Below are 27,987 nucleotides of genomic sequence, written 5' to 3'. Positions count from 1 at the left end.
TTTTTATTACAAAATTATTTCAGACAAATAAAGCATAATATAAATCATAGAAAAACAGAAAAGAAAACCTAAAAATGTTTATGGTTTTGACTTAGATTTACTAATTTGGATAAAATTTGAATAAAAAACAAGCCACCTTTGAGAAAATATAGGTTTTACCATCAAATCAAAATTAGTATTTAATTTGTTTTTAAGTTATTTTCAATGTAAGTTACACAAGTAAAAAGAAAAGAAATAACTTCAACTGTGTTTACTGGTGAACAAAATAATTTTAATAAACTATTTCAGCATAGTTTATAGAAGATTATACATGTTTATTATTAATCGTACAGCTGAAATACTTAAATAATGCAAACCATACATTAACTTAAGTCAAAATTACCAATGTAATTTCTTTTCAAATTAAAAATATCTAATAGTTTAAAATTACTTCAACTCACAAAGGAAAAAAAACACAACAAACCAATCACCAGTTAATCAAGTAAAACATAGTTACTTACTTGTGGCCTTTCTTTTTATCTCTTCTCTTCCTGTTAATGACACCATTTGGTTCATCCATCATTTTCAAAATTAATACCTGATCACTAGAGTCTATCGGGGCCACTGATATATCTCTCACTGCTCTAAATTTACCACAGTTGTTCAGGTGTTCATTTTCCAAACGAAAGAAGTTCCAGACAAAACGCCTTTTCCAAAGAAATAAAGGGTGTTATTTGTCATTTAAAACATAGAAAAACAAACTGAAAAAAGAAATGTATATCCATAACAAAACTAGATGTATTTATCAATTGTTATATTGATAAAATATGTTTTTGGTATTCATAAAAAATAGAAATAAATAAAAACAACAACCTGAAGATGATTTGTTGAAGCATTGAATCTTATATAATGTATTTGAGCTTGTACTTAGATCCAAATAAAATTTAATTTTATTGTGTAAATGAAAAAAATGTTTGTTGTTTTTAATTGTATTCACTTATCTGTTCACTTAATAGTATCAAACACAAGTCTACAGTTTTCTTACTTTTACGTATCAGACAAAAACCAAAGAAATAAAGGTGTTTGTTGCAATGATTCTCCAGTACTTTTATTTTTCTGAAATAGAAACAACTTGAACTTTATTTTAAGCCAATATGTATCTCTTCAGTAGTTGTTAAAATATAAATATTCAGTTGATGGGGAATACACAAGTCTTTGTGTCTTAAATTTACCAACACTTTTATGTATTCCCTATGTAATAGAAAAACGTATAACTAAACTCGAGGAGTTTGACAATCGGTAAGAGTTACACACACAATATTTACCTCATGACCTCTAAGGGGGCCAAAATGGAGACAACTAAATCACTGTGAATCAAGTCAAGATCAGCCATTGATACTGAGACTGTCCATCCAAATCGCAAAAGAAAGTCTTCAGTAATAGCAAAATAATAGTAACCCTAAAAAATACAGAAAACACTATCAACAAATATCATTCTTCCAGTTTCTCGTCTCTTAGAGCTTAAGTCAATGAAAAAAAACAACACTAAAAGATAACAGATATCATTTCATTAATAAACAAACTACAACTTGATTTAAAATATTATAAATAGATATATGATGATAATCTTCTCATGAAGATGTATCTAAGAGTTTAATAGCTTCCAATGATATTTAGGATTTTATAAACAAGTGCAGGTTAAACATTTTCTGTCATTATTTTTCTTCATTTCTGCTCTGTAGTTTAACACGAGAAGCAACTGTATGGTGACGATATACAGAAACTTAATGAAACTTGGACAATAGCTTCATTTGGAATTAGTTTGTGTGTCATAACTCTTAACATCACAATATTATTACTTGTTTTTATGCACAAAACTAAACAAAGGGCAATCTGTGCTCTACCAACCATAGGTATCAAAACCTGGTTTGCAGTGGTACAAGTTTGCAGATATAATGCTGTGCCACTAGGAGGCAACATCACAATCAAACTTTTATAACAACAGAATAAAATTCTGTGTCACAGTTTAGTAGAAATTTGCTACAACAATCCTGACTTTTAGGTTTAAAGCTTGCAAAAGTATGTTTTATCATTTTGTACTGCATTTGAATTATGATAGAAAGATAAATGTTTTTTTGTGTAGAAAATGAGATAGGCTTAATTAAATCTATACCACATTTCATCTTGTCAACAAGGCCACTGTGTTAGGGTTAAGTAACTGCTTCAAAGGGCCAAGAAATTTGCCAAAGACAAGTGTAAAAAATATAAAAAACTGTGCATACATATATATATATATATATATATTTATAGAAATAAATATAAAACATATATTAAATAAAACTTGCAAGCTCTCTAGCTTACCATTGAACCACTAGAGGATCATTTTACAGAAGAAATGCAAATACTGAAACTGTAACAAAATTCAATGGTTTACTTAGATTTCCTAAATTCAACAGAATAACTTGCTTAAGTTAAACCTATTATCAAGTGATGTTTTACCACAATATAATTACTTTCAACTAACTTTGTTTTTGAAAATATATATACTTCCAAAATTTCATATTTTCTATTCACTAACATAATACTGACAGTGTCTTTTATTTAATTCATTTTCTCTGTACGGTCACACTAAATAGAGTTAAATGAGTCATATAAATGTTAGAAATAATATCAAAGTACAAAAATACTGAAATTACACATAGAACCTTCATGCTAGAAAATTATAATGACTTACAACTTTGTTTATTTTTGATATATGTACATGTGTGTGTTTATATGTCCCTGTTAAATTGTTGTAACTCTTGTTTAACTTTTTATCTAATGTGTAGCAAATAACTATATAAACCTAAACATTTGTTGAGCTCATTAAGGCTATTCACTTCTAGTTTAAGCATTATTTTTCTCTTGAAGATACTTTCATTTTTATTTTATTGGTGGGGTTCTGACTGATATTAAGGTTTTGAAGCATTTTAAGTTCGGTAATGAGAATTGAAATAACGTTGAGTTACGGGCATGTCTTGGTTACTATTAATTGTTTATGGAACTTCAAATAGGTGGTATGTCTTGGTTACTGTTAATTAACTGTTTATGAAGCTTCAAATTGGTGGCTTGAAATTACTCTTATGCATTTTCAACAGTGGTTAAATATTCAGAATTCTCTGTATCTCAAAAATATGTGTCTTGGATGTTATTAATAGTTTTGTTTGTTTCTTATATATCATAATATTTACTAAGTATGTGATTTGCCTGGTTAAACGTATCTGATACTAAAACCTAATCGCTTCCTTCCAGTGTTTCTTATCTTACCGGTGAAGAATAAACAATTTCTTCCCTAAGAAATTTGTTCTCTCCAGCATTTGAATCAAAGAGCCCCCAGTCCATTTTAATATCCCAGATGTAAGTGTAACAAGAACTAAACACTGCAGATACAATCCAGAGGAAGAAAAAAGGGTTGTATTCAGATTCTTCATATCTATCTGCAAATAGAATTAATCCTTCATTATAAACTCTGTCTGTGAAGATGGAAAACTCTATCATCGCAATTGACGACTTCTCCTCCCATTTAAAATCTCTGACTACAACAATTCTTTAACAATATATATCTCAATTACTGGTAACTCTGTGATACAAATCACAGTACATGTTAAGCAAATGTACAAAGCAACTCCACACACAATATGTGATGGTTTTTGGTATTTTCAACTTATGGCATCATGTGTATCATAAGGGCCAAATAGCCAGGTCAGAGAACCTGAGATTCAGAGGGGAGCAGGTGTAAAACTTCAGCCTTTCAGTATACAGCCCAACAGCAAGCCACATTTGGCCCAATAAGTAAAATCATCCAACAGCAGTTGACCTACAGGTTTGAAGAAATAATCTTAAGTTAAACCACTACAGAAGTCTAAAATGTGACCATTTACAAGGCAACTTAATTTAAAATAAAAAATCATTTAGGTAATCTGGATAACAAAGTTATGGGTTTAATATTAATAAATAAAGTTGATATACTTGTAGTTTTTACAGTACTCAGACTAAACCTAAAAATATGTAGAAAAAAGCATATAATTAATGTACATTGTATGCTGAAGAGATACGATTTACAAAAGTTAAAACACACTACTGATATACAAACTCTCGCTAAAAAGAAATCTATGTATGTAATAAGAATGATGTATCGATAATTGAGTAATTACAAACAAATAACAAACATTTGACTAAGGAATGTTAGAAAATGATAAAATCAGATGAAACTGATTGCTTGTCTGAAAATGTATAAGGTATACATTGCTAAAACTTTCAAAGATTCACCTTCATTGAATTAGTGTACAGATGAAAGACAAACCACAGGATATGAAATCAAAGGAGCTTCGTTACTTTTATTAACATATACAAGACTATCAGGAAAAAGTTTTTTATACTGAAATAAACGTAATTAGAATAAATAAACGTAAATAAAAAAGGTTTATTATATTTTACCAACCAACTTTTCATTTAAATAAACGATGTTTATTTTAAAATATCACAAGAAAAACATTTACTTAATTTTTCTTATTTTAGTAATCAAAGAATCAAAACATCTAGAATTTGTTTTCAATGACTACTGTCATTAAAACACAAACCATTTTTATTTTACAGGAATTCAAGCTTTGCAGTCCCTTAATAATAACAGATTGGTCAAAACTGTTAAAATTATAATAACAAAAAATTCTTTGCAAAATACACAGTTAGTTCAGTTTTGAAGATATCATTTATATGAAAGCAGATTACACATTTTCTATGTTCCATTTATCCTTTTATTTTTTAAATAAAAAGTACAATGAAAAAAAGTTTAGAAAACAGTTCCACGTTTGGTAATAGTTCCAAATTTAGATTGTTCTCAAAGGTCAAAAAGTTTTAAAGGCTAGCAAAAAAACTGATTTCTGCAACTTACAATACCATTAGACAAAATAAAAAAGAGAAATTACTTTCCTAAATGTAAATACATTAGAGCCATTCTCATACTGTAATTCTGTAACTACAAAAATAGTAAATTCTGATCACGTTAACCTGGGATTTTCATTTCTTACCTTTAAATACATTGAAGAGAGTTGAAAAAGTTACTACAAAAAATGTAGTAGAGTATTTTCCTGCATTTACCAAGTGAGGAAAAGCTTCGTTAGTGTCCCGATAACGACGAAGACATTGAGCAAATCGAAACCATGCAGGTAGGCAGGCTACAATGGGTCTAAGTATTATACCCACTTGTTTGTCCATACAACGAACAACATCTGAAATGTTCACCAAAATTTAGTCTTGGTTATAAGAAATGCCCAACTCTTTTTTTCTTTTTTACTATTAAGCATATTAAAAGCTTACAAATATTTTTTTAGATCTTCAAAGTGAATAATGTATCATTAAATTAATTTTATTATTTCTACTTGTGCAAGATCCCAGTTTACCATTTTATGTTCTTCAAACACCAAAGCCCTTTCAGCCATGGAGGCATTATAATGTTACAATCAATCCCACTATTCATTGGTAAAAGAGCAACCCAAGAGATTTTGGTGGGTGGTAATGGCCAGCTGCCTTCCCCTCTAGTCTTATACTGCAAAATTAGGGATGGTAAAATAAATTGAATAAGCTACTTTATTTTTCATCATTATAGCATAATCCTTGTTTTAAATGTGATGTATGATGAAACCATCGGCTAAATCAATTAAAATTCAAACAACAAACTGTAATTATAAATATGATTATGAAAGACATCTCCAATTTTTAGTTTCAACCTATGTTCAGCTTTTAATGTTTAGTACTTATGAAATAACTAACACTAGTAATGGTTTCTTTGTCTATTTGCTCAGCATAAAGATACAAAGAGGGCTATCAAAATCCATATTTAAATATCATAAGCCCACAAATTTACTGCTGAGCCACTAGGGAGCAACATCAGTAATGGACATAAAAGCATGTACACAGATAGGAAGTGTAAGCAGTGTGTTTGAACAAAGCATGAAAATACACCAACACTAATAGAGGTCTATTTCTTATCAGTTACCTTCTTCCTTCCAAGAAACTGTTTTATACACTAGTCAAAACATCTAAAAAAAATAATTACAGGTTGTCTCAAGTGTGGCAAAAGTTTTAGTAACCAAAGATTTCAAATACAAAAAAGTATATTTTCCTTATTTTAAAGCTGTAGTGGATTATATATGAAACTAAGAACTTATCAACTTTTGTCTATTGTCTGTAGTGACAAAGACATTTTAAGTTTACTTTCTGAGATTAGATGTATCTAACTCTTTTAGAAATGTAAAAATGTACATCAAAATGTTTCAATGTTTTTTTAATTTCAAAAACAACTTATGCGTAAAAAGTTGTTTTTCCCATTTTAAGTACATTATCATGCATCACTCATTGTGAACGATGCTAGATCAGAAAATTTTGTATTAAGGTTACTGTAGTCCAATAGTTTTACCTCAGATACTTGTACAAAAGGTGATTAGGAACTACAAACCTTCATAAAAAAATAAAAATTTAATGATTTAAAAAACTTTTATGCTGGACTTTATTTGTTCCTCCTCTTCACAGTGTACATTAGTTAACCTTTTGTTGAACCATCCATAAACTAGGATGACATTTCAAGCTAGTGCTTTTCATCAAATTGTGAATCTCATGAAGAATGCCAGCTCAAAACATCGTCCTTTTTTTAATAAAAATTTGATGATTGCTCAACCTGTTAATTAATTTTAATATTTTCATTATCTATGCAGTTTTGATTATATTAATCCACAAACTAAATCATCATTGGAATATTATGATAAGTTGGTTTAATTATATTAATCCACAAACTAAGTTATCATTAGAATATTATGATAAATTGGTTTAACCTGAGTAGGTTAGGGAAAAAGTTAGTGAATAAATAAACACACACACATACACATGTATGCACTTAAAATCAAACAAGATTGTAGCAGTAAAAAACACACAGCTTCAGAGGTGAAAGAACTTTATCAAGATACAAACCACTATTCTCTGTCCAATCTAGTGTGCTGACGTAGAAACACACAAAATATTCAAAGTCCACCAGAACTGGTACTAAACTGTTCAGCTGATCTGCAAGCCAGAAGTCAGCAAATCCCACGTGAAAGAATGGAGAAGCTATTACTCGACCCTGGAGAAAAATCCACATTCACTAAATACAACTATTTACCCATCCAGTACCAAACAACTAAAGTGAGTGTAATGTTTTTGTTAACATTTTTATTTTCAACACTCTGTGAGGCAAAAGTACCCATTACCTATAGTTTGGATTTATAAAAAATTAGAAAAAGATATCAACTGAATATACCAAACAAACTACCCACTTGACAAAATAAAATAACAAAATATCTAATTTTTCTTCCTGTGTATTTTACTAAGTACAACATTCCAAGATTCCCCAAAAGTTTTTATCTCCACAATTACACAAGCCCCAGATTAACTAAGACATAACCTTCTGTTTATTGTTTACCTGGAATCTAACATAGAAGGACAGAAACACATAATAAACACAAAACAATACCTAAGGGTAAAGATTTGGAGAAATTAACAGGAAAAAAAAAACAAAACTTGAAGTATTTAGAAACTTTGCACAGTGGCAAGTTGCCAACATGTACAAATACTGAGAAAAAAAAACTTTCAATGTTACTATTAAGTCATTATATTTTGGTTCTAATTCCATTCAACAAAACTAAAGGACAAAAATATATTAACCAATGGAATGCTCTATATTTCATTTTTATTAAACAAAAACATATGAGGTGCAAGTAACAAAATAAAACTTCAAATATTAATCTCTATAAACCTACATTGAAAAGCATCAAAATCTGAAAAGAGTTTGGGATAAACTTGTATACTACAAGAAATGAGATTCAGATTTACTGCTTAGAATTTAAGATATCCGTAAAACCACTGCCCAAGTTTGGACATCAATCTGGAGAGATGTAATGGTTTCTTATTTAAATAAAACCAACAGAGCAGAGCCATTTTCTTGATTTCAGTTATTCTTGGCTTTTGCTGGGGATCAGATAGAACTATATAAACCAACATTCCCAATGTATTGTCTTGATAGATGATCTTTACTTTAGAACCTAGATGGTGAGATTTAACTGACACTTTTTAGTCTTGCTCAACCACTTAAAATTAATGAGAACAATTTCTTAGTTCACTTTATATAAGACAAATAGTAGTAAACAGTAAAAGTATATTGATTTATGAGGTTGTTATTAATGCTAACCTTAACTTATCTGTGGCTCCTGTTCTATTCTATGAATTATACACAATTTCTAGATTATTCCATGGATTAATTTCAGTTACCTTATAATAACATTGTAATAACACTTTAACAATTATTATGGGTTTGTTTTCAACACTATTCTGGTTTTTCTTGTAAAACCTTATTTAACTCTATGTCTTATTCTATTGTATACATGCATGTGTTTATGTATTCATTTATTGTTTACCAATAATTTATTTATTACACATATACAGATGGATCAACTGATTTGAAAGCACATCTGACTTTATGTACGTTTAAATGAGAGAGATTTAATATCATACAGAAATCAAAGTAGAATGTCTACTTACGAGGACTCGAAGGAGCCAGAATCGAGCATGATGTTTCATAGTTTTTACTGGATTGACTAGAAACAAAAGCATTATAATCACCAGAGCCAGTGGATTTGCATAAGCAGGGATTGCTAAGGTGTTACTGTAGAGGAAACCTAGAACACTGATCGTCCACAATACCCCAAAAATTGCTGCCATCTGAAAAAAGTTAGTGCACTTACTATCAGAATAATAATCTATTATTACTTTTCTTCAAGTAGCATCAAAACTAAATATGAGGATACTTCACTACAAAGATATGTTATAATGAAAATAATTTTAGATTTTGCCAAAGAAAAACTTTACTCGTCACATTACAGACAAAAAAATGTTTAACAGTCTCTAGACCAATATTATATCAAGTTGATTCAAAAGATAAAAATGCCAACATGGTAGTCAACAAAACTTAATTAAGTACCATTTCACACACACACACAAAATCTTTAAATAAAGAAAAAATATGAATAATTTTAACCATATCAAAGTTGTTTTTGAGGTCTTGTTGCTGGCTGTTACTGACTTATAAAAGATTTAGATTATTTGGCAAGATAGGCAAAGAACTGGCAGATGGATTTTAATTATAATAAATTCAAAGTAGTGCATTCAAGATATCACAATTTGTATTATGATTGAAATTCTGAAGTAATAAATTTAACAGCATGATTGAAGAACAAAAATCTGGGGTTCTAACTGATCAGTCTCTTAAGCCATCCAAGCAATGCATTGTTGCTATTGATATGGAAAATACAATTTTAGGTTGTATCTACAGAAATACAGAACACACATTTAAAGAGCTTACAAAGGACAATGAATTGTTATAAATGGTTCAGAGGACAGTTACTGGAATGTTATTGTAGGAGTTCTATTGTAGATTATTTTAAAGTTTTTGTCACAGTTTTAGGTGAATTAAATTTGCAGCTATTTGAGAATCTTACTTCCATCAAGTGTTGCTCTGATAAATGATTTCTTGGATCCAGCTCAAATATCAGTACGTGGTTCACTCCTGATGTTCTCCATCCATACACATTAATACCAATCAAAAACATAAACAGAATAATTAGTAGCGTTCCCCTGTACAGTCGAAAAACAATACGCCAGTCATCCCTGGTTTTACTGAATACACCTAAAGAAAAAAAAGGTGCTGTTCCAACTTTCTTTCTAATACATCTACTATCGCAAATAAAAAAGCAAAAACTTAAACAGATTTTGCTGAAAATACCTAAACAACATATAAAAGAAGCAAGCAACATTACTGGTTTCACTAAAAATGCTTAAACAAAGTGAAAGTAAAGGAAGTGAAAAAAATCTATCTTGATTTTAATTTATTAATTCTTATTAAAGTAAAATACAGAAGGGTACAATACCATCTCCATTTAAGTAAAAATATATAAATAATTATCAAAATTGTCAACAAGACAGTGACCAAGTACCAGATCAATGAGCATCAAGTTCTCTCCAGCAATTAATGAAATGAAAATCCTGTTTAATTATATAAAAAAGCAATACATTCAGAAGGAGAGCTTAAGATATAGAATATTCACAACTTTATAAACATACCTTAAAAGCTAGGTTAAATTCTTTTGAAAACTGTCAAATTTTTCTACAAGATGGTTCTAAATAATTTTTAGGATAAATCTTTGAGCACAGACAGGATAATTGAACAGATGAAAATACTATTTTGGATATTTCATTAAAGTGCTTGATCTAACGGGACCAGATTCTGATGATTTATATTCATTTCCACTCACTTTCAACAAAACCATGTTGTTGTCACACTAGTGGTTTTAATGGCACTCACCTGACAAAATTACGGTTGCTATAAGCACTAGAAAGGCACCTGAAAATAAGCCCACTTTAAACGTTGTCCATGGTGATTGCTACATAAAACAAAGATAATGGACTGTTAATCAACCAAAAGCTTGTACCTCCTGAAGTCACATTTATTTTTCTATTCAATTAGATGTCACACAAATCTATATAGATATATTATCAAAGTCATATAAATCTCATCTTAATGGAAACTGCAACAGTATTTGTATATTCTAACCAATTTACCTCATTATTTTTATTAGTTACCAAATTTTGAACTCAAAATTTAGAGTTTGGTATTCATTTAAACCTAGATTTTTGGATTAATTATTAAAACAAATAATAATAGTTGGAAAAAAAGCAGCCTTTTATACAATTCCTGCAGTTTAGAACCTTATTTATGTACTGGTTACGTTTCAATAAACACAAATTAAAATATCTTTAACACTTCACTGTTTATTGAAATTTCTTATAAAGTTATAACATTGTGATAAACATTAAATGTTGATTTACTGTTAAATGATTCAGCAATTCAATATTATTATCTTAACTCTCAAATGAAGGGTAAAATATTCATGTCATATATGGTAGTGTGGATCAAAATGAAGGGTAAAACCTTCGAGAAATATTATCTTTATAATACTGTGGAATTAGAATGAATAGCAAATGGTTACAACAGCAAATAAGATAAATGCAACAACACATCCATTTTGCTCAACTCCCAAGAACTGATTGTGGAAAAAATACAGAAAATATCGGGTATAGAGCAGCACTACCTAAACTGAAAAAAAAAACTACAAAAATCAAAATGAGTTATTATGACCCCACCCCTATGAATTGAGGGTTAAAGTTGGTTTTTCAAGCACTTATTTTTTTAGGGCTATCTTGCTTTTTTTGTTACTTTCAGACTATATTAACCACGACATCATCACTGCTTTAAAGACTTTATGTTTTGCTATTTCAATAACATACACTTGGTTCTTCTCACCAACAAAGTGATGTACCTTTAAAACACTTGTTTCTTGTGATCTCAATGAATCTATTAACATAAGCAGATGGCATTCATATGGATAATTATACTAAAATAACAAAATATGAACTTCTTCAATGTACTTAATTTAACAGTAAAGTACCATTACGTGGAGACCACTTGAATCTTTTAAACAAAATACAACCTCTTAATTTGTTAATATTCTACAAACCTTTGTTAAAATAAAGTTAATATATTTTGTTGTTATTGTTGCATTTTCCATAGTAGTTATTTATTTATGTTTTTGAGGATTAGATTCTTTTATGGACTCACAAAAGCATCAATTGGCCTTTGTTAGTATTCCATATCTGAGAATCAAATTTAATCATAAGTGTCTTATTTGAGATGTTTTCAAACTCTGATCTGATTGCAATTCTCACAGGAACTCCAACAAAATAGAATTTCAACTGAAGAACTGTTCACACTTTCTACATGATACTTAAAGAAGTCTGTGGTAAATATAGATTACCTTATCATTCAGTGGAGGAACCCTTAATCTTTTCATTGCTTTTTGTCTGTCTCCTCCTTCCAGTTCTGATGTGAAAAGTGTCTATTCAGAACACAAGACAATTTTGAGAAACGGGGTTGAAAAATTCCCCTAATAGAAAATAAAATAGTAGAAAAACTTTTGGATCCAAACATTTTTAAATTAAAAAACACCAAAAAAAAAAAAAAAAAAGAATTACCTTTAATGGTGACATAGTTTTTAAGAGATACAAGTATAATAAAATCTGTCATGATCCACTGAATTAGTACAAGATTATATAAAAACTTATAAAAGGGAAAGGGGAAATGAGTCTTGTGTTTCTTTTTGCATTCACTGAAATCCAATGTGTTACCCTTAGGGATACAGATGCAATGATTACAGAAAGATGTCGTAATTTTACTTCCGAAATAAGTACAAAGCTGTAATAATTTTTACATCAAATAAACTCGAAGTTCAGATATTTTAATATTAATATCAAACTGATGTAAACCTGAATTATGAATTTACTAACTATATTAGAACTGGGCAGTTTAATCAACATAACTGGATTACTACAAGCAGCATCAGTGTCAGTTAGTGAAGATACGGTATTCAGTTAGTGAAGGTACGGTATTCAGTTAGTGAAGGTACGGTACTCAGTTATTTAAAACTGCAATTAAATTGAATAATCAAAATTTTTTATTTCTAGTTATTCCAACCAGCAACTGATGAAATTTCCAATTATATCAACTGTCATGAAAAAAACAAAACTGAAATCAGGGTTTGTAAATAGTGCTATTTCTGACTATTACATCGATACAAGTAATCAAAATATTGTCATTCAACTTATATGTCCCAACTTCATTATGACAAAGTTCCTAACGCTATTTACCAGTGATGATTAAAGGGAAACTAAGTGGTTAGCAACATCCAATGCCAATCTTTTTTTCTGATTTTGTTGCTTGTATGTACCATGGTTTGGAGGAATGCTGTACTAATCAAATATTCAAAAGTAATTGATTAACAGGATAACTGATTATCAAAAACTTCTAATCATCCATCTCTAACATACAATAATTTAAACTACAATTTTTTTTTACACATAATTCATCACACATTAACATGTTGGCATTTTCCAATTAAGCTACACCTAAGTTCATCGAAACCACTGTCATTTCTTTCCTTCTTAAACAAGGTATAAACTGGCAATATTTTCTCTCTTAACCCTTTGTACACTGGCTCAGTCATTTTAACAATCTTGTAACCACCACGTAATCATGAAGGTATACAGAATATAACTATATATTTTCTAAGCGTATCTTCAAGAAAATTGGTAAGCTTTTAACAGACGTTATAAATGTGTTTTACACAAAAAAAATCATACTTTTATTAATTAAGTATGTTTACTAATGATTTGTCTGTGAAATTTCAAAGCCTTTACTGAGTGCAAGGTGATTTTCAAATTAAGAATAAAAACACTTTTTCTTTTTATTTGCATGCCCTCTAGAAACTCCTAAGTTAACATCAATTTGTTTTTAGTACAACTTTATATTTTATCTGTTATTTTGTCTACCCTAATGCTTTAAATGGGATCAGTCCATTTAACTGATCTTGTATAAGCAACATAAAGCTTTAAAATAAATGTGAATTACCTCCTTTTCTCTTTCTAGAAAGACTGAACATTGTAATAGATAATAGCAGATATTTATCCAGAAAAAACTTCCACCCTCTAACTTGTTCACAAATGTTTTTTATTTTATTTTATTGTTTTATCACATTTTAAAACAAAGCTAACTACTAAATGAGTGAAAGAAATGAATACATTACCCAGCAGAATTATACTGCAAGTTATGGTAAACAAAGAATTAAATTACATCATGCATAAGCAGCTCACACGTATTTTGCAGACATTTTTTGTTTTTCATTTATGTTTTTTAATCTTACATAAAAATTTATATTTATTGTACTTGAAGTACTTTTATAATAATAAATAAATAATATACATACAAAACAAGAATTTAGTATGTGTGGATCTTTTTTTTTATCAGTCAAAGTATTGAAGTATCTATAAATGTTAACCCTAAACTTTATTTACTTCAAATATTCAATTCAAACACCAAATAAAACCACATGCACAGAGAGAATATAATGATCTTTAACTATTATAATTTAACTGCCTTTTTAATTAAGCTATAAGCAATTTTGAAATAACTCTTGTAGTCGATCAAAATGACCTAGTAATTGAGAAGAATCAAATCACAATCAGAATAAATAAAATCTGTCATCAGAATGAGCTAACCTTTTAAGGAAGTTATTAATAATTCTCTTTCTATTGGTTACAAACAATCTAACAGTAACTATTGGAAAAAATTATTCATAATTCTCTTTCTATTGGTTACAAACAATCTAACAGTAACTACTGGAGAGAATTATTAACATTATGAAAGTGAAGCATTGTGACATTTTGTACTATTTTCAAATGTTTCAAAGAGTGAGAAATACAATTTTATAAAGATCCTATGTACATGCAATATGAAAAAAACTGTGCACATTTAATGAGCACATACGAAAAGTCACACAATGATGCTTGATTAGGAAAGGAGATGTGCATATTAAGCATAAACTAAGATTTTCCAGATGGTATTGGAGACCAACTGTTTATATTATTGAGATAAAACAAATGCAAGCACAGCAGAGAGAAAACTATGAGAAAGAGTATATTAAATCTATTAGAGTCAGAAAACAAATTCTACAGAAGGATTTAGAGAAGAAATCAGAGGCTCTTAATAGAATTTTGATGTGAAGAACACGACGAGAAATACATACAAAAGGACTGCTAATTTACCCTCTCTGATCATAACTGATTTAGTTTTGGTATTTGTTCTGAGAAACTTTATCCAATTAAATAATATATCTACTTGCGAGTTGGATGCGTACACTACATGGAGAATTGTAAAAATACCAAAGAAATTTGTATAAAAAACAAAAACATTTTGGAGCTAAAAGCGAGTTCTTTAGCAAAACCTAAAATGTCCTGCTGACAGTCCATCCTGAACCAAAACCACCAATAAAGATGTTGATTTTAACAAATACTGAAATCTATCCCACATAAGCTCAATGCAAGTAATGATAAGTAACCACTGTTAATCTAGTTTTAACAACACAATTCACTTGCAAAAGAGAACTGGACTCACCTCTGTTTCTTGAATGAGCTTATCAATATCTTTGTTAGAGTAAAATGGTGCCACATCTACATGAACTTGTCTCCATTTAGCTCCAGCATCAGTACCTAATAACTGTAACAACAATTATGTTTATTTGCTAAACAAAAGCAAATAAACTTTGTTTTCAACAACTCTGTATCACAAAAGTTAATGTTATCCTAAACTGAAAATGTATTTTCAATAATACTTACCTCAGCTGACCGTATAATTATTTCTTCAGGGTTTCCACCCTTTGCCCACCTTAGTATTGAAAACACTTGCTCCAATCTTTTATATCCCACTCGAATGCTCTAGGCAAATTCTCCATCAACTTCAAATTTTCCTCTATCTTGCTAATGTATATAAGAACCTCATTCGGACAATTTAATCACTTTTTCAATACATAAACTGATTTTTAGTTGGAAGGTAGAGCAGAAGAGTGTCAGCAAAGGTAAATATTAATGGAGATACATTTTTAGTTCAGGAAAAATGTTAACTTTCAAAACATACTCATCTACACTGGCAATATACCTAGAATCCTATATTGAGAAGGTGGATGGAGCCAGTACAGGCATGATCCATACAGAAAGCATCTGTATAGAGCAGAAGTGTACCAAAACAAAAATAGTACAAGAGTGGGGGAACTACATTACATCCAGAACAGGTATACTCTTCACCTAGATCTTAGTTCCAATATCAAGAGTGGAATATAATATCAGTAAACATCAGTATAAGCCAGACCAAACCAGACAGCCAAGGTTCCATAACTTGAGGTTGGAATTAAGAGGTCATGGTACTTGTGTTAAATGTTGGTGTCGAATGTTACACAACAAGAAAGTAAGCAACACCTAAATGGACAAACTTTTTCCTCCACTTCAAGAAGTCCCAAAGGCAATGCCTCAGGCTTGGAATGATGGAACTGTGTATTTCATACTCAACCAAAGGAACAGAATTCCTCCAGTCTGGAATTATGAACATTCATCCTCACTCACAAACAAAGTGAACAAGGAGTATTTTGCTTGCCCCTGAAATGATGGAGAGGACATGGAACTTGTGTCCATACAAGGCCTTACTAGCATGGCACCACTTCTCATTTGGAATTATGAAGAAGACAGTGGACATTCTTCTATCAACAATTTACAAAACCAACACTGATCAAAGAGAAGAACCACACACACTCTCCACAACTAGATAGATTCATGTCAAATCTGTATCAGATTTATGAGTAAGCTTCCACATAGACTGGTGCCACTTCTATTGACATTTGGGAAAAACAGCCAGGAACCTGTACAAGAGACCCCATGACTTTACCCTTTTCTCCAAGAGTGGAGAAATGCTTGAACACTCTGGAGGAAAACCTTCTGTCCACCACCCCAGTGAATGGAACTTGGGGGGTGGTAAGGACTCCTGAGATCCACTAGTAGAGTGTGGAGGGTAATATGCATCATGGAGCCCTGAGGAAGAGTATTCTGGAATACGTGAAATAGGTCAACCAAGTTTCCTACATTTTAAAAAGCGCACCAATCACAATTTATTCAACCTGAAGATTGATAGGGATGGGCAGGATCCCCTTTAGCTTCATTCATGACAGTCCACAAGTGGTAGTCAATAATAAAAAGGTAATACCCTCCAATAGATGCCTAGAACATCCTATTTTGACACAGACTGTTGCAACTTGTAGTAATTACAGTAAAAGTGGTTGCTAATGCAGAATTGAAGAAAGCATACCTGCCTGGGCAACACTCACCACAGAGAAGAATCCAGTGAAAAATAAAGGGATCCTGGAAATAAAAGAGTATATGAATGAGGAAAATACTCATCTGTGGTTAAAGTCTAACAGTTGTGGTCAAAATAGCTACAGGGGTAGTCAGAAACACTCAGAAGAGGAAACTGCCAGTTCATGTAAGTAATGAGATAGGCAAGTATTAGTAGTATTCCACATAATAGCTTACACAATGTCTTCCAGAGGTGAGATGTGGCAGGTAAAAATATTCCTCTTCTGTAACAATAATTATTGGCCATGTGAATCAATTTGCAAATTCACCTTGTTAGGATAAGGAGATAAGTCACAAGAAATAAGAGGATCCAAATGAACGAACAGTTGGTTCCTATTACCTTGAAATAAGTTAGTATTAGCCACATGACACTTGAGGACCTTGACAGAACATAACAAATGATTAGGATTGGAGCAATCATAAAGGTGAGAAATTGCTGGCAAATGGATTGGTGAGAAGGATCTTTCCTCTTTCCTGGCTGCCAGATTCTTGGGAAGAAAAAACCTCTCAGTGTAAAGCAGGACAAATGTGGAATGATAAAGAATCCTATGCATATGGATTGAAAACAACTCTGAATGACAAAAGTCAAGAACAACAAAAAACACAATTTAAGAGAAAGTTGAAACAACATGAAGATAAAGGCTCAAAAGAAGGATGAATCAACACATGAAAAGCAACTGTAGAAATCCAATTCAGTAACTGAAAAGGTTATTTGGGCTGAAGAATATGAAAGGATTTTAATAGACCTGATAGAACTGGGGATTCACAAACCTTCTGCTATTCTGAAACCTTGAAAATAGTATAAAAGGATGCCTTATATAAAGCCACTGTAGATAGAGCAAAGCCCTTCTCAAATACCCAAGTCACTAAATGGGTTATGGTACATACTTTTGGATGAAAAGGGTATAATACACCAGTGATGATAAATATTTAATATCTGTTGACAAATTGTTTTGTTGGTTATAGAGAGGTTTAGTTAATTACAGAGAAAGCTTTGAAGTTAAACCCTTAGTATAGCAAAGGATTGCATAACTTCCAAGCATGAAGATTGAGTTTCCAAACATCTGGGTGGAGAATGTCTGATTACGGTTGTCTCACCAGACTGCTAATGAGGATGGTGTAGGGGTGGACATTCCTGAAGATACTAAAGAAACAAAAACCATGCTTGAGCTGATCAATGCAATGTAACCAAGAGAACTTGAAAGGGAATAGGAATGAACCTTAGTCATAACCTGAGGCAACAGCTGAAATGGGGGAAAGGCATACAAAGTTAAACCTGTCCTTGTCCTTACTGAATGCATATACTGCCAAAGCTTGAGGATGAGGTATTGGAGACCAAAATAACTGCAATTTAGGATTTTAATGAGTCACAAAACAACTAACTGTTGGAAACCAAACTTGAGACTAAAATCCACTGTAACACCTTGTGATGTAGCATTTATCCTGTTGGAAGAATTCGGTTGACTTGAGACAAGTCATCTGCAATTAAATTTATCACTCCTGGAATGTGACATACTAAAAGACTGATATGACAGTATCAGCAGAAAAGATCTCAGGTATGAAAACAAAGGTCTCTAAAATGTATGCCTCCTTGACGATAAATCTAAGATACAACAGTAGATTTGTTAGAAAGCTTCATGACAATTTTTCCTTTCAAGAAAGACAGATCTTGAACTATTGCTCAGTGTACTGCAAGAGTTCAAAAACTTCATAGGATTCTCGACCTCAAAGATAAGCTTCCGATGCCTAAAGAAATGCATCTGTGAACAGATGAATCTCAGAACAAAGTGGTGGAAGGGGTACCCCAACAAAAACATTGTTCTGACCCAACATCCATTTCCAATTAATAACGTTGCTCCTAAGTAATAAGACAGGATGGGTGCCAACTTCCTCAAAAGAGAAAGAATCATCTATGCAGTAGGAGAAAGTTGGTTGATTGGTTGATTTAGTGTTTATGGCACAAAGCAGCTAGGTTATCTGTGCCAAACGTCTGGTAAAAAGGTAAAAATGAAGTAAATGTAGTAAAATTCATAAAAGGAAATGAAACTAAAACAAAACAGCATTGAAAAACATAAATAGTATAAACCAATGTTCACATCTAGTCTACAATGTTAAGAGAGAAACCACAGTAAGAGAAGTTGTAAAAGACTTTCTGTAGCATAATGGTAATTATCATAACCCCCCAGGAAGGCTAACAAGTAAGTACAAGAACCACCGTCAGTCACGTGAAGTTGGCCTTTCCAGTCCTGGTTCCGGGTTATGTGACATTATGGCCATTTTCAAAAAGTAATAAAAGTTTTAAAAAACATGTAACAAAATTGTAATAAGAACTTGCCAAAAGTCTGGTAAAAGTAAAGTAAAGTAAATGTAGTAAAATTCATAAAAGGAAATGAAGGTAAAACAAAACAGCATTTAAACACATAATTAGCATAAAACTAATGTTGACATCCAGTCTACAATATTAAGAGAGAAACTACAGTAAGAGAAGTTGTAAAGGGCTCTCTGTAGGATAATGGTAATTATCACAACCTGCCAGGAAGACTAACAGGTAAGTACAAGAACCACTGTCAGTTACCTGAAGTTGACCTTTCCAGTCCTGGTTCCAGGTTACATGTCATTATGGCCATTTTCAAAAAGTAAAGTAATAAAAGTTTTAAAAGTCCTGGTGTTGAGTTATTTAATGTTACAGCCAATTTCTGCTTTTCAAATCGAACTAGGGAGACTGTGATTCTTAAAAGGGAACCACATTAAAAAAGGTTTAATGTATAAATTTAAAACACTTAAATTACATTAAAAAGATTAATGGCCTTTAAAAAACTAAAAACTTTATCAAGGTGGACAGTGTCACCATCACCAATGACACTGTCTAATGTTACGGACAAACCTTGAAACTGAACAGTGTTAAAATGGTGCGGTTGTTGAGAGTCGTAATGACAGCAAGAAAGTAAAATGTGGCTTATAGTGATCTGAGTATCACACAAACTACACACTGATGCATCAGTTCCAGATAAAAGAAAACGATGAGTTAAAAACTGTGACCAATGCGTAGTCTAGTTAGAACAACTTCCTCCTTCCGATCGTTATGAAAGCAAGACGGTCAAAGTCCAATATAGGGTTTTATTTGGAAAAGCTTGTTTTCACATTGCTCATTCCAAGTCAACTGCCAGCTGGCACGGAGCTGAGCCTTGAATAGAGGACCATAATCCATGTATGGAAGAGGCACAATGGTGATAGTGCCAGAGCAGATAGATTTAGCTGCCATGTCTGCAAGCTAGTTCCCATGAATACCAACATGACATGGTATCTAGAAAAACTGTTAATGAGAAATGGGCCAGTCAGTTTTGAATATCAGTGAGAACAGGGTGTGAACCAACGTGAAGCGATTCCAGAGCAAGTAGAGAACTAAGCAAGTCAGTATAAATAGTGCAGTTGGAGTACTGCTTAGCTTTAATATGATCCAGGGCAAGAACAATGGTATACAGTTCAGCAGCGAACACAGAAGCTGTAGAGAGGATTCTGCGAGCAACCACCAAACCGCAACAAACCATGGCAGAGCCCACAGAGTCACCTGATTTGGAACCATCTGTATAAATTGAAATGGACTGTTCGAAAAATGTTCAGTAAATAAAAGATGGTACTTCCAATTGGGAGTATCTGTTTTTCTCAGATAACTTAGAGAAAGGTCACATTTGGGGACTGTAATAAGCCATGGTGGGATGGGCTGACCAGTGGATACTGTAATACTATCCAAGGACAGACCCAATTCATCCAACTGCACCTGGATACAAAGACCAAAAGGAGGAATGGCAGATCATCTGTTCTCAAAACGTATGGCCAACCAAGGAAAAAAACACAACCCCAGGTGAAATGCTTTGGCAAGGAATGAAGTTTTGAAGAATATAGTAAAGACAGTTGCAAACGGCAAAGGAGCAAAGAAGGTTCACAAGATTCTACGCATAAGCTCTGAACTGTGGAGGTACAAAAGGCCCCAGTGCAGAGTCGACGTCCTTGATGATGAATGGGGTCCAGCATCTTTAAGGCCGGGTTCTGGCAGAGACATAGACCAGTGATCCATAGTCAAGTTTCGATCGAATAAGAGTACGATATATCTTTAACATAGAACATAAATCTGCTCCCCAGCAGGTGGTAGAGAGGAAAAGGATGATGTTCAGTGCTCTTGTGCAATTGACCTGTAGGTGCTTAATGTGTGGTATAAAGGTCAGCTTACGGTCAAAGATAAGCCCCAAAATCTTGGTCTCAGGGACCACAGGTAGCAAAACTTCACCAATATGGAGTTCAGGATCAGAGTGAATACCCTGTTGGTGTCAAAAGTGCATGCAAACGGTTTTGGAGAGAGAGAAATTAAAGCCGTTTGCCATGGTCCACTTCAGTATACAACTAAGGGCAGTTTGTAGTTGCCGCTCAATATATCTCATGTTCGACGACTGACATGAGATGTGAAAGTCGTCAACATAGAGCCTGTTTGCAACAGTGAGAGGGAGTTGTTCAGTGATGGCATTAATCTTTATACTGAACAGTGTGACACTCAAAACAAAGCCCTCAGGGACTTCAAGTTCCTGTAGAAAAGTACGGGACAGTGTCGAACCGACACGAACTTGGAATTTCCTGTCCATTAAAAATTTTTTAATAAAAATGGGTAAACATAACCAATATATATGGAGGTCTCACAAAATGCCATACATCCATGTTGTGTCATAAGCCTTCTCAATGTCAAAGAATATTGATACAAGATGTTGTCGTTTGAGAAAGGCTTCTCTGAGTGATGTTTCAAATCGAATTAGGTGGTCCATGGTGGAGTGTTGTCGTCAGAACCCACACTGGGTGGGCAAGAGGAGGTTGTTTGATTCAAGGAACCAAACAGGACAAGCATTAACCATCCTCTCTAAGGTCTTACACAGACAGCTCGTCAAAGCAATTGGACGGTAGTTTGAAGGAATCTTGGGATCTTTCTCAGGCTTAGAGATAGGTAGATAACAGCCTGGTGCCAGGCATTAGGAGAAACATTCTCCTGCCAGATCTGGTCAAAAACAATTAGAACAATATCAAGAGAAGCAGGAGAAAGATGGCGCAGCATGTCATAGTGTACACCATCTCGTCCAACAGATGTACTGCCAGACTGATGCAGGGCCAGTTTCAGTTCCACCAGTGTAAAGGAACAATTATAGTCCTAGAGACAGTCAGTTTGAAAGGAAAGAGGTGAACGCTCTGCCTGAGTCTTGATGGCCAAGAAGATGGAGAAATAAGCAGAAGTGATTGATACCTGGCAAAATCTTTCACCTAGAGTATCGGTAATGGTCTGGACATCAGCTATTTCTTGGCCATCAGAGAGTAAGATCAAGAGGGGACAGAATTGTATGTCCAGTGACCTTTCGAAACCTGTCCCATATGACCTTGGAATTGGTGGTGGAAGATATGCCAGTTGTGAAATTAATCCAAAATTCCTTTTGGCTTTGACGTCTTACCCATCTAGTATGTGCACAGACCTGCTGGAAAGCGATGCGGTTTGAAAGTGTGGGATATCTACGGAAAGTATCCAAGGCCCGTTTTTGAGCCTTCCATACCATGTGGCAGGCAGGATTCCACCACTGATGAGGATATAGTGGAAAACATGTCGAGGTTTTAGGAATACATTGAGCAGCTGCTTGTATAATACAGTCAGTTACTGCTGCCACACAGTCGTCTATTGATGGCTGACAGGCGATGGCAGGATCAAGTTCTATGAGAGCAGTGAAAGTGGACCAGTCTGCCTGATCCAGCTTCCATTGGGGCATGCAGGTTGGGTGGCATCGACCATGGCCAGTCTCTCTCAAAAGTATAAGAAAATTATCACTGCCTCATGGATCATTGTCATCAACCATCCATGAAAAATGGGAGAATACTGAAGGAGAGCAAATCGAGAGATCAATAGCAGTAAAGGACTGACTAGGTGTGGGAAAATAAGTGGAAGAACCAGTATTGAAAAGAGAAAGGTTGTGATCAGAAAGCATACGCTCTACAGAGCAACCCCTTCTATCAATAACAGCACTTCCCCAGAAGACTGGGTCGATTGGGCAGGTCTTTGTTGTTGAAAGGGGATTCCAGTGACTGAGGACATGAACGAATGATTGTTTTGCATCTTGGGGTGGGAGAAAAAGATGTATCTGAAGAAATGCCTGTACCTGGAACAAAAGGATGTGGATCTTGGGGTTTGTTGGAATGTATGGGAGGAACAGAGATGGGTGTAGAAGTTGATTCATCAACTTTAACCATGGAGGTCAAGAGGCTTTTCATTTGTTTTGATTCTCTTGGAGGCACAGAGAAATCTGTCTGCACTCCCACTGTAGTTGTGGAACTAAGTGCAGCAGCATATGTCCAAAATGAAGTGGTGGACAGCAATTTCCAAGTCTCAGGATAAGTAATGTTATGAGTCATTTTCAAACGCTGCATCTTTTTTCCCTCCAGCCATTTAGGGCAAGAACCATTGCAGTTGACACAATGTAGGTCCATTTCACACTCATAGGCATCATGGTCCTTGCCACCACAATGAGCACACGTCAGGGAACCACGACATGACATCTTTGAGCGACCAAACCTCTGACACTGGAAACATTGGAGAGGGTTTGGAATGTATAGCCGTACATTGCAATTTAGATAACCTGCCTTGATGGTGGCAAGTGCACGTGGTGATGTAAATGTCAAAACAAGGGTATCTGTTGGCAGTGTAACTCCATCTTTGCGAGTGGAGATGCATCTCATTGCAGAAACTCCTTGAGTGGAGAAACCAGCGAGAATCTCCGACTCGGGGACATTCTTAAAATCCCTCTCAACAATAACTCCTCGTGACGAATTCAAAGTAGCATGAGGTGTAACCTCAATAGGTATATCCCCAATTGTCTTTGAATTCAAGAGGAGTTCACTGTGTTGGGATGTGGATATTTCAACCAATATGTCTCCAGATCGAAGCTTCTTTACTGACTTTGGAAAGCCAGCAAGCCCCTCCAGTCCCTTCTAACAAAAAAGGGGGACATCTGCCCTAAAGGTTTCTCTGAAAGAGAATGTAGGATGAGAAAATGAGGTACAACTGGTGATACAGATGTTGAAGATTGCTGATCAGAGTCTTCAAGACGTGGTCGTTTACCTATTGACTGTTATTCACTATTTTATTTAAGGTTTTATTTGGAAGATCCATTGGAAAAAAGAAAATTTTGGTGCCCACTGACCCCATCCACCATAGAGACCTACGAGGTAATGCACTACAATTTTAAGCAAGGACACTGCAGCAATGCCAAGGTTTCGTGAGCACTATACCCAAACACCAGGATCAGACACAATGTCCACAACACCCGTTGAGAACTACCAACACTGGTGCTTGGTTAACCCTAGCTCAAGTGTCTACAGGAATTCAAGGCCAAAGTGGTGTGTTTGGTAAGACCCCCAAACACACCAAGATCCTCTCCTCCCCTTCACGGATCGCCATGCACGGCAAACACGTGGGTGGATGTTTAAATCCCAGAGGAGGTAACCTGAAAGAACAGAACCTTTCCTGGGAGGTCCCCTCACCACGTACAGGAATCCACATCGAGGGGATAGGAGAAGGAGTTATAAGCAAAAGCTTATAATGTCTTGAAACCTGATAAGGGTTGGTTGAGCACAAATTAAGGGAATATTGAAAAATACACTCAGGTGGATGAGATATTGAGTCTAGAACCAAATATATTTCACCAATATGATACAGAAGTCTGCTTTTGTGGCTTCTGAAAGGAGAATCTGAGTGTGTTGTTTTGGTAATTGGTGAGATGGAACCAGAAGGAGCCAGCCATCCACATAATGACATGTGCACAGACACAAAGAATGTAGGTCAAGAGAAAAGGCTTGAACATCTTTGGAGAAGACAATGTACTGATGCGAGACCAAAAGATAGAGCCCTGAACTGTAGCACCTGACTCTTATGCACAAACCGGAAAAACCTATGGGGAGACTTTGCTATGGGAATAGGGAGAGAAGTGTCAGTAACATCAAACTTGGTCATCCAGAGTAGTTGCACAAAGTGCCATCACAGGTTAAGAAATGATTTCATTGTAAAGCAAGGAGGATATAAAAATTGGATGTGTCAAAATAGATCAATGATTGGACACCAATCTCATGTCTTCTTGGACACAATGAATAAAGGAGAATAAAATCCAGGAAGAACAAATTTAACCCTCTCTACTGCCCTTTTGATGAAGAAGTCTCTTATAGCCTGGGAATAAAGTTCCACTTACCATGGATATTTTGGAAGTGAAAAGACAACTCGATGAGCAGAAAATGGTGGAAGTGACCAACCCTGAAGCCAGAACATAGAGTGCCCATGAATCCATAGTGAAATAACTACAGAGTTCCCAGAAGTGATGTAATTCCACTCCCACCACACCCCCACTCATGGAATAGTCACTGATGCCTTAGTTATCTGTCCACCTAAGCCAAAGATCCTTGAAAATATAGACAAACCCTACTATGTAAACCACTAACCTAGGAACCAAAGTAGGGGGTTGGGAAACACTACATGCCAATACTTTCCAATTAGTGCCAAAAAGACAAGAAGACAATGACAATAAAGAAGACTGTAAATGAGCTGTATTTGGGATTTTGGGATTCTAACATCCCTGAAATTTCAGCAAATAACATGGGACAGAGAAAAGGAGCTTCCCATAACTCCCTCAGGGCAGATGGTAAATGAACACTTTCTAACAAAGTGTCTCTACCCAACTAATTCCAACAACAAACCAACCAGGAAATCAAAGAAAGAACTGAAGAAGACTGCAGTAACATCCCCACTCATCCTCAGGTTTCTGAGGGGAGCGACAATAGGCTCCAGACAAAAGCAAGGTTCAAAATAAATACCTCAGGACAGCCATAAGAGTAAGACAAAGACAAATCCAAAAGAACTGTAATCTATTTAAAGGGATCACAGAATCCCACATGTCCAAAAGGGGTTCTTATTCACTGAGAATCTAAATAAACCTCCTCCAGACAATAATAAGTCAAAATATGCTATTCCAGTAAATTTGGCAGACAACTCATAGCTATCCCATTATGCAAATGAGTGGCAAACCTACAAGCCCAAACAGTAATATCAGGAGAACAAGGAAAAACCAAGTAGTCACTTGCTGTTCTTTCTGCTAATAAGGAAGGGGTAGAGCTGAATGCAATAAGAGAGACTCTCAAAACCTCACAAACCTCAGTAACCAATAGAAAAAAGGGGCTTGAGGTGGCTGATAAAAATGATCCTCTGTTAAGGCCAACCTAGTAAAACAAATAACCAGAAAAAGTAAATCTAAGTTCTTGCCAGTCATTTCCAGGTCATTTGCAAAAGTTACCTTGGAACCCTCCAGAGAGACACCCTTGATCCACATATATATTTACATCTCGCAACAGATCATATCATAAGTGGCTCTGACTGAGATTATCTCCTCTCGCTGTTGACATACACCAGATAGCAGAGGTGGAACAAAAGAGGTCTGGTTGACTTTTGTAGCAGAAACATTAATTCGGAAATTCATACCCATTGGTACTATTTTTTGTTAAAGGGTTTATAAACATGAACAAAAGGATAACTGTAGAAATGACAACAACATTCAAAGTCACAATGTAAGTAAGGAATAATCATAACACTCCTATTGATAGAAACCTGTCAAAGATACTTTGATGAGAAAAGGCAATTATATTACCTGAATTAGGTGCTTATATATAGTACTTAGAAAGAAGACACGCTGAAATCGGTGGATAATTTTGCAAATTAGAAATTGCCCAGAGTATTCAAGTGGGGTATAAAAGACTGGAGCACATGTTTTCAATATTCAATTATGCAAAGAGTGGAAACCCTTGAGATTGAAAAATAGTCGTATTGTCAACGGATGCAAGTTTCATTGGAAAAACATTGTTTTGATCTGAAAGTCCAGATAAGCAGAATACAAAGTTACACAAGTGCTTTATATGCTAATTGCAACCTGAAATTTAATGTTCCTATTTTTCATGCTATTACCCATAATAATGCACTTCCAATAAGATCACAAATTCCATGTACCTAAAATAATGCACATGTAAATTCACTGTTATAAGAAATTAGTATTTTAATTGATCAGACCATTATATAGTTTTACCATACACTGAAAAATAATTTGCTTCTTAAATATGCTTTTTTTGTACATCATTATTTCTTATGAAGATTTTATTTAAGTCACACCACAAGACATAAAGTTACTTATAATAAATAAAATAATAAATAATGCAATCAAAGCAGTCTTTTACTGAACTTTATTCAAGTAATTAGATGTTTTCAGTGATTACAGACATAAGAATTATTCAGAAATTATAAATTTTTGAAAAAATATAATAAACTTTATATCAGGTCATCCCATAAGTAATGTCTGAAAATTTAAAACATAGTGCATCATCATTTCTGTCTTTGTATAAGGCTTTAATGACTAAAATATGTTGTAGAACGTGTATAAAAATGTTCAGACAAATAAAAGAAACTAACCTAACTCCACTTTTTCAAATCATTAATGAAATAAACCCATACAAAGATGGATTTGTCTGAAAAACACATTAGGCATATAATGCTTTACGAGTTTAAAAAAGGCAACAGTGCAGCAGAAACTACACAAAACATTCAATGTGCTTATGGTGTGGAGTCTCTCAATGAAAGAAAACACTGAAGGTGGTATCAGAAGTTCAGATTAGGTGAGTACAGCTAAGGCGATGTGGCACGTTGAGGTCATCCTGTTGAGTTTAATGATGACTTGCTGGTGGCTGCACTTGATGAAGATTGTGCTGCAACAGTTGAAGAACTAGCACAGAAGTTTAATTCAACACTTCACCATCATCTGTAACAGCTTGGAAAGGTATCAAAACTTGGAAAATGGGTCCCCCATGATTTGACAGAAGCCAACCTTAGAGCAAGAGTGCATTTCTCTACACTCTCATGAATGTAACTCACCTTTTTTGGACAGGTGAGTGACTGGAGATGATAAAATGATATATTATAAAAACGTTAAGTGCTGCAGACAATGGCTCAGTGCAGGTACACTGGCTAAAGCACAGTCCAAAATGGACCTCCAC

General features: G+C 33.9%; 1 protein-coding gene across 1 annotated transcript in view; it reads right to left on the bottom strand.

Moving 5' to 3' along the window:
• The window catches only part of LOC143242672 (solute carrier family 53 member 1-like), a 41,322-nt gene that overhangs the window by 3,268 nt on the left and 10,067 nt on the right, over nt 1–27,987 (bottom strand). The window contains exons 6-15 of the mRNA XM_076486152.1: nt 15,104–15,205; nt 11,913–11,993; nt 10,403–10,481; nt 9,540–9,727; nt 8,584–8,763; nt 6,982–7,129; nt 5,046–5,246; nt 3,286–3,455; nt 1,305–1,438; nt 501–686 (exon numbers count right to left, since the gene is read on the bottom strand). Coding sequence (XP_076342267.1) covers nt 501–686; nt 1,305–1,438; nt 3,286–3,455; nt 5,046–5,246; nt 6,982–7,129; nt 8,584–8,763; nt 9,540–9,727; nt 10,403–10,481; nt 11,913–11,993; nt 15,104–15,205 — 1,469 coding nt within the window. The remainder of the gene's footprint in view (nt 1–500; nt 687–1,304; nt 1,439–3,285; nt 3,456–5,045; nt 5,247–6,981; nt 7,130–8,583; nt 8,764–9,539; nt 9,728–10,402; nt 10,482–11,912; nt 11,994–15,103; nt 15,206–27,987) is intronic.

The sequence above is a fragment of the Tachypleus tridentatus genome, chromosome 2 (assembly GCF_004210375.1).
Source record: "Tachypleus tridentatus isolate NWPU-2018 chromosome 2, ASM421037v1, whole genome shotgun sequence".
Taxonomy (NCBI): domain Eukaryota; kingdom Metazoa; phylum Arthropoda; class Merostomata; order Xiphosura; family Limulidae; genus Tachypleus; species Tachypleus tridentatus.
Note: the sequence above shows the minus strand (reverse complement) of the source record. Positions and strands in the feature narration are given on the sequence as shown.